The sequence below is a fragment of the Sitophilus oryzae genome, unplaced genomic scaffold (assembly GCF_002938485.1).
Source record: "Sitophilus oryzae breed Bouriz unplaced genomic scaffold, Soryzae_2.0 scaffold_381_pilon_pilon, whole genome shotgun sequence".
NCBI classification, from domain to species: Eukaryota; Metazoa; Arthropoda; class Insecta; order Coleoptera; family Curculionidae; genus Sitophilus; species Sitophilus oryzae.
Window position 1 is genome coordinate 3,202,601 of NW_022146953.1, and position 8,454 is coordinate 3,211,054.

General features: G+C 33.5%; 1 protein-coding gene across 1 annotated transcript; it reads right to left on the reverse strand.

Annotated features, from left to right (window-relative positions):
* Positions 1 to 2,153: 2,153 nt before the first annotated feature.
* Positions 2,154 to 3,710, reverse strand: LOC115885329 (tigger transposable element-derived protein 6-like). Its single transcript, XM_030904206.1, has 2 exons — positions 3,050 to 3,710; positions 2,154 to 2,710 (listed from the first exon to the last, which is right to left on the reverse strand). Exons 1-2 carry the CDS (start codon positions 3,708 to 3,710, stop codon positions 2,154 to 2,156), a joined length of 1,218 nt encoding a protein of 405 aa, XP_030760066.1.
* Between the last annotated feature and the right edge of the window lie 4,744 nt (positions 3,711 to 8,454).

The window sequence follows — 8,454 nt, forward strand, 5'->3', positions numbered from 1 at the left end:
ATTATTACCTCTCCCCACTATGAATAAGCAGGCTTTGAATGGCGCAGGTCATAATACAGAAAAATGCTAACTGTGAGCAGCAATTAAAGCAAATATACCATTTGTATTGAAAGATGCAGAATTTTATAACCAAGACATGAGATTTTGCTACAGGTGTTCGACATATCGACCGTCTTCTGTTATGGACAGACGGGACCGTTTTTTTAACATTTCTCGCGGAATTCATTAACTCAGTAGGGGTGAAAGATACCCTCGAATAACCGCTAAGTACATACTTCTAATTCTTGTCTAGATTATAGGGGCAATTTAAAAATAAGAACCTTTATTCTCCAGCAAATATATCCATAGGATTAGACCCATAGGCACTAAGTCCGGCGGCCTCGACGGCCAACGGCTGGGATCTTGGTTAGCTTTTTAATTATTCTCGAAATTGGCTGCAAAAATTTGCTGATAACTTCAGTGTTCTGAGGCCGTGCCTCGTCTTGCTGGAAAAATATGTTTTCGAGTTTCCTTAGGGGCAGATCATCAATAAGGGATCCAAAGCCTACTAGTTAAAAGTGGCGAACTTTAAAAATTCTGTATTGCGAAGGGGATTATAACAAAATATCAAGTGTGCTATATTTTTGGAAAGGTAATTTTAAGTTCTTTTCAGTTAATTAAAAATATAGAGGGTGTCCCAAATAAAAAATCATTTTTTTTGTTTTGTTTTAACCCTAAATTATTAATTCTGAAAACTTATACTTAGACCATTAAATTCTACGTAAAAAGGTGCTTTGAAAATGTTTTCATCAAAATACAAAATTTTCCGTTTCAAAAAAAATGACAGCAATTTGTTAAAAATGCACATTTTTGAAAAACGCACCGTAACTCCCAAACGGTAACTCTTTTATCATCACGTTTTTGATAAAAATTGAGTTCCAGACACCGATATTAGTTTTCGTCTATCTCCTATAGAAAATAGTGTTTTCCTTTAAATGTGTTTAATTTGGTCCACCCTGTACATTGGTACTCCTAAAGAGTGTAAACGTCTTAAATGGGAATATATAATCGTTATATAAAATAAATCACTTCATATATTTGCCCTGAAGTGACGTCATATTAGTATTCATGTAGGTTACATAATATTCGAAAATAAAAGTGTCTATGCGTTTTAATAGTCCAAGATCGTAAATCGACCGTTACGTATAATATGCAAATACGGCCTGAGCGAAAAGTGATTCTGCTAAAGTGGCAAAATTCGAAATAAAATCGGAAGCAGAGAGCGAGGGAAACGCAGAGAGTACACGAGCAACAGGCTCAATTAATAAGCTGTGGCATTTAGCTGTTCAATAATGCATTATTTCTCGCTAAAAATTCTCTAGATTTGCTTAAACCGCTCGTTACAGTATCGGAAACGAACTGGATAAATAAACATGAATTTCCTCGTTTGGTTTGCAGGGGAAGAGCTGTTTGATTTTCTGAAAATTCCTCGTAAAGATCGAGATAATTTGGTTGGCTGCTATTGTTTCATCGAGAGTAGAAATAGAATTTTTACTTGAAATTTTATTAGAAAAGTTTTTGTATGGATATTGCTTAGACATGGAAAGAGAGGGGACTGGTAACACGCATATTCTCCCGTGATCGGTTTGTGTGGCCAAAATTCGATCGGCGGCCATATTTTGGTGACAACATTTCGAGGTGACATCGAGCGAACTTTTATATTTTTTTGTGACAACTATACTTGTTTTTACGTAAAACTTCCCAATATGGCGGACTTCAGTACAGATTGTTGTAAATTAGTTTTAAAATACAGTAAAACTTCCATATAGCGGCCACAAAAATTTTCAAAGGAATGTGGCCGTTGAGGGAAGTGACCACTATTGGGAACAATAAAATACAGATACCAATGTAAAATGCCTTTATTTTGGAAACGTGCAAAGTAATTAAAATTAAGTACGAGCATGTAGTACAAACACACAATAAGTGTTAATAAATGATCTTCAGTTTTAGATTTTTGGCACAAAAAAATAATTCAGTTGTTACAAAAAAAACTTTATTACATAAGAATTTTTGAAAAAAAAACTTACAATGTATACATATGTATTTTACACATAGGTATTCTTATATACATATGTACAATTGACTTTAAAAAGTTACAAAATGATAACCTTATTTTATATGGTGAAAAACTGATTAATGGTAGTCTGCTTTAAATTTTTAATTTTGATTTTTGTAATTTCACTTTCAAATTTCATCAAAGTATGGGCAATATCAACCGCTAGTTCGTCTTTGTTTTGAATCACCAAAAAATTCTGAATGTCTCTTAATTTTTCACATACTTCACTCATATTATTTATAGATGAACACAGAATGTCTTGGCCTTCATCTTCTTCCTCTTCGGCTTGAGTGGAGTCCTGTCTGTCCTTGTTGTTTGTAAATTCCTGGATTATTCCCTGCATCTCTAAACTAGGATTTTCCGTAGGGACATCTGAATCGACTGTCAGATATTCTTTAAGATCTGGACTTCCTGGCATGTTTTTTAAAATTGAAGATAACTGACTTAAAGGAATGTCGTCCTCTTCGTCAAATGCATCGTCCCCTTTGACGGTTGCAAATCCCGCTTTTTGGAAACATTTTTTTATAGTGTTCGATGTAACATTTTTCCATGCTGTACTTATCCACACCATAGTACTTGCCAAATTTATGCTCTCTTTAGCCTTTTCCATCGTTTCTTCGGTATTAGTAAAAGTCAAAAGTCTTTTAATAAAAAATTGACGATATTTTAATTTAAAATTTTGAATAATTCCTTGGTCCAACGGCTGGCAATGAGATGTCGTATTTGGAGGAAAAAAAATTATACGAACATTTTCAAGTTCTATTTTTGGGTGAGACGTGGCATTATCCAAAAATAAAAGAACTTTTCTACCCTGCCGTTTCATTTTGGTGTCAAAGGTTTTGAGCCAAGATGTCATTATATCTGTCGTCATCCAAGCTTTTTTGTTGGATACCCATTCTATCGGCAATTTATCTACATGCGCTCCTTTAAAACATCTCGGGTTTTTGCTCTTACCTATAACTAGCGGATTTTCCTTCTCACCATGCATGCTGCAACAGAAAAGCAGTGTCACTCGTTGTTTAGCTGATTTTTTGCCAGCACATTTATCATTCTTTAAAGCAAAGGTTTTGTTTGGCATTGCCATATAATAAAGCCCTGTTTCGTCTGCATTAAAAATGTCTTTAGTGTCGTATTCCTTAATGATTGCTGTTAATTTTGTTTTCCAGTCTTCAACAGTCACTTCATCCACATCTGCAGACTCACCACAAATTGTTTTGAAGTTAATATTATGTCTCTTGCAAAACTTATTTAACCAGCCAGTTGAAGCCTTAAATTCACTAAGTTTCAAGGATGTAGATACCTCAAGAGCTTTTTCCCGAATTAAGGTTCCCGATATGGGTATGTTTTTGTTCCTTGCCTTACAAAACCATTCGTAAACTAGTTGATCGATTGCAAATCCTTCTGTTTTAGGAAACTTTCGTTTTTTATCTGCATTGCATCCTTCTTCTTCAAACATTTTTTTTAATTCCACTTTGTTTTTTAAAATGTCGTTCACTTGCGTTCTTCCAACACCAAACTTTTCCGCCAACTTTCGAGCACTGCTGTTATATTTTTCACTTTCCGCGACAATATTTAATTTCTCTTTAATAGACAAACGTTTACGTTTCAAAGACATGGTTGCTGTTCTTTAGAGTAAGAAACTAAACTGATTCTATATCTCCCAAAAATTTCAGCAAACTACTGACGAATTTGTATTGTATTTGTCACTCTCTGTACCTACTTCTCAAACAAATTATAAATGTTTATTGCTTGGAATTTCCTAAAGTGTCCTGAAACAGCTCTTGTCAGACAAAAAAAAGGTTCGAAGGGTTCGCTTTTTGGCCGGTATTGGGGCAATAAATTTAATGGTTTTTTCCCTAAAATGTACCTTTGAAGCGGCCGGTGACCGCTTTCGGAATTAACGTTATTGAGAAATATTTTAATATAGGAATTCCCCTAAGATTAATTCAAACAACTGAAAATTGACCGCTAACAGAAGTGACCGCTTTTTAGAAGTGGCCGAAATGGGAAGTTTTACTGTATAAAGAAGGTTTAAAACAGGTTTAAAAATTGACTAGACCGATTTTCAAAAACGAAGCGGGGAAATATAGAAAATAGAAAGCTCTTTTCATTGCGGCGCCACTTGACCCCCCTTCCCATTTGAAAAAATTTGGAGGATGACACCCCCGGTTAGAGGGTTGAAGATTTTGCAATCGTTTTTGGGGCAAAACTTGTCCCGCTCACAAACAAAATTGACGTGTTTTTGAATTTTCTGAAAAGAAAAATTACTCTGGCCGTTATGCCTTGCGGAACGTTTTCGATGGGTCACCCTGTATCTTATTTTCACGTGAGGAATCTCCCCACAAGAGATGACACATGCTTTTGAAAACGCCCTGTATGTGTTTTTCGAATGAAATTCTAATCGACGAAACTAGCAGCAACAGTGTCGTCTAAAGTCATCTGTAAACCTTCAAACCCTTCAATTTTTCCCTTATAACCCCTGCTTTCATTCTCTTCACAAACAACAAACATAATAAAGGGCGAGTTGATATTTAAAAATGCAAAGCCACGCCGACCCTCTCGTAATTAAATCCTAGGGATAACTTGTTAAAGTCACGTATTATTGTGGCGCGCCCCCATTCTATTTTCCAAGCCTCGTTATCTCCACTTTTTCAACGTTAAAGGGTGTCAAGTATGAAAGCACTAGTAAGAGTTTTAAACATTTAATGTTATTTAACATATTTAATTTCTTCGAACTATTTAAATAAAACTAAAACAGAGGAAAAAATAGAGGATAAACAAAAGAGAAAAGAAAAACAATAAGAAATAAAAAAAAAATAAAACGTTAAGAAAAGAAAAAAAAAATAGAAGAAGAAATTTTAGGGACTGTAATACTGTTACATGTATTTGTAAAGATGTTTAAATAAAACAAAATTTTAATATAACTAATGCTCTTGCCACAGGCGCTTATTCCTCGGTAGCTTCAAAGACCCCTTTAAAAATGAATCATCTCTCCAACTAGTTGCACCGAGCGACTCGACTATGGGCCATAAAGGAATCCGACATTAAATTTTCTTGTATTTAGGTAGATTAGGAATGCTTAATGTTCAGCCCGCGACTTCGAGCGTCCTTTGTGGGGTTAAATTACGTTTTAGATTAAAGTACGAGGCTGCTTATTGATTAATTTATGTTTGAAGAAATTGTAAATGGCAAAGCATTCATAGTTCTGTGTAGTGCTGCTCCAACATATACGTATGTACCGTTTTTGATATTGTATATTATACCACAGAATATCTAGCTACGCAACAGAAAAATACTCGAAATAAAAGAGCTAAAATTGCACAAAAGTTGCTAGATTCAAAAAGACTTGAATTGGCATCCCATTCTTTTTACTATGTATAATGCAGTATGTGTTTCTTTCTATTCTTCTTTTCTTGTCAGATACACTTATATTCATTATTCCTTTGGCTATTAAAATAGTTTTAAGTATATTATTACAAAACATATACATTTTTAATATACACTACCTTATAATGTTAACTAAGAAAATACCTTTAATTACCTTTAAAATTAATAATATACAGGGCGATTGATAGTGATATTTATTAATGCTGGAACGTTAGTAATGAAATATAAGTTTAATAATAATGGAAATAATTTATTAAAATGCAGTACAAAAATGTTAACTGACTAAAAATACTATAATAACAAATTTCTTCCGTTTGCCACGTTATTTATATAGACCTAAGTAGATTTTAAAAAGTGACACAGGTACAATTAATAATACATTAGTTCGGCATAAAAGTTGCTGTCACGACATCGAACAATAAATTAAAATTCTTATAAAAGTACACAAAAAAATATGTTCTTTAACGTATAATCCAAGACACAATTACTCACTCGACTGTCATTCGATTAGGGCAAGGCCCTTCGTCATTTCGCCCTCCTGCAGCTCTCTAAGTCAAGGTCGTTTCCCTTAATTCTTCTTGCAACTCGAGAGGTAAAGGGCTGTGACCAGGGTTGGGTCAGGTAATAAATTAAGGATTTCAAACCAATTTATTAATGCAAAAATATATTTTTATTATGCCATCGATATACTGGATATTGATCAAAATAAAAAATATCTATACCTATGTGGTGGATTCATATATCCAGAAAATCTTATATGAGTATTTTGCCACTACAAGAAAATCTACAAAATAAAATAGTTATTTTTTGTAAGCACTGCTGGCGTTAATCCAAACGGAAACTATTTGTCAGAATTGAGGTTTACAAATATACAAGTTTGCCTAACAAACAAAGAAATGCTTAATATTTCGGAAAGTTTATCTCTTTTCGTGGTCGGAAGCAAAAAAATACAAAGAATAAAGAAAAAAAAAACTATTTAAAATATTTAAATTCAACGATTCGAGAACACTTTAGTTTTTTAAAACAGATACGTCTAGAAAAACCGTTAACGTTCTGTTAAAATGACATATCAAGTTAAACTTCAAAATTAACAATTACTACCTGATTACAATTACTTAATAAGGTAAAACCAAAAAGCTCCAAACTTTCTGTATGATTATTTTTAATTTGTACGTATGTTATGTTTATTTACGTTATGTTCTTTAAAATTAAAGAAGCGATTGCCATACATTACTAACATCTACAGATGCATGAGCAGTACATTTATTTTTATTAGATTGTATTAAAAAAGCCTCTTTTATTTTTATTTTAGAGGCTATCCCTTCTTTCATTATAATTTTGGCGTTATTAAAATTTATTCTGTGCTGTGGCCCATGAATGCTGACAAATCTTAGATTTGTAAAAATCTCCTTTTCTTAAATAATCCTTATGTTTTAATTCGAACATTTAAGGGTCTAGATGTTTCACCAATGTAAAATTTATCGCATTCACATGGTATTTTGTATACTACATTTTTTGTTTGTTGTTCTGTATTCATTGGTTTAGTATGTGATAAAATGGATTTAAGTGTATTTTGTGTTTTGAAAGATGTTCGTATGTTATATTGTTTTCCTATCCTTCTTATTTTTTCCGAAACGCCTCGTATGTATGGAATTGTAAGTTGTATATATTGTGTATTGTTATCATTTTGTCTATGATTTGGGGTTTGTATTTCGTTTAATGTTTTGTCAATAAAATATGGTGGATAGTCGTTTTTTATTAATGTATTTTTTATGTGTAAATTTTCATATAGGATTTTTTTTGGAGAGATTGATCAAAATATATCTCCACTTTTTAACAGACCCGTATGCCCTGACATATAAACTGTAATGGATATGTACAAAGTACGGTTCATAACAAATAATCTTTTAGTTACGTTATCGAGGGCGCGATTTTTACTAATTGTTGCTAACCATGGATATACTCGGCGCCGGCGCCGTGCTGACTAAGCTATTTAAATTTCCCGCTGGGGATTCAAGTGGCAGTTCTGCTGTAAAAAATGTCAAGTTGCCGCATTTATATATTTATTTCCTGATATTGTCATTCGTTTTGACACTTGAGTTTTTTTTTGACACTTTACTTTTTATATAAAGTGGGCCACGCTGTGCCGGTAAAGCTTAATCACGTGAGTAAAAGATTATTTAGAATGAACTGTAGATTAACTTATTTTGATTCAACATACTGTAAAGTTGGATTAATATTATCAAGTTGTATCGATTTTAGTAAATCCTTGCATGTGTCACTGTCAATCGACCATTTAGATCAGATTATAATATTGAGATCGACATAGGTCTGTTCTACTACGATCTTGTCAGATCGCAGTATAGCTAGTCAAGCCATAGAGTAAAGCTAAAAACAATGTGACAATTATTCATCCCTGTTTACAGTGGCAATCCCCCTTATCTCTTCTGTGCCCTTTTTGGCACTAGTGCCCTATTTGGCATCGGCACAACGTGGCGCATTTAAATCCTGATCGCGTTCGTTTTGTCTGGCAGCCACTAGAGGCCGTTTGGGTATCTCTCGGTGGGACGTTCAATTGTATTTTTGTTTGATTTAGCTGCAGCTTTTGTGTTTTTTGGTACAAAGAGAATCGAGGGTATAGGTGTATTTTAGGGTGGGTTTAGTTTCAAACTGGAGTTACATATAAAAAAAAGAAACTTGTGGTTTTTCCAATTTTACTTAAAAGAGCACTAAATAAAATACAAGTGTCATTGATGGTAGCCAACGCCTTCGAGGACAAGGCACATAAAGAAGATATATTTGTGTTGTATTTTGGTTTTATTTTAAAAATCGCATAATATTGGCCTACGGTAATATCTATCTGTAAACCATGCACAAGTCAAACTAAACTTTTTTTTGTCAAGTAACCTTTAGAGCACACGCCACAATGGAGATCCAGTCCGCATACTTGTTTGCCTAGTACATAGACGAGT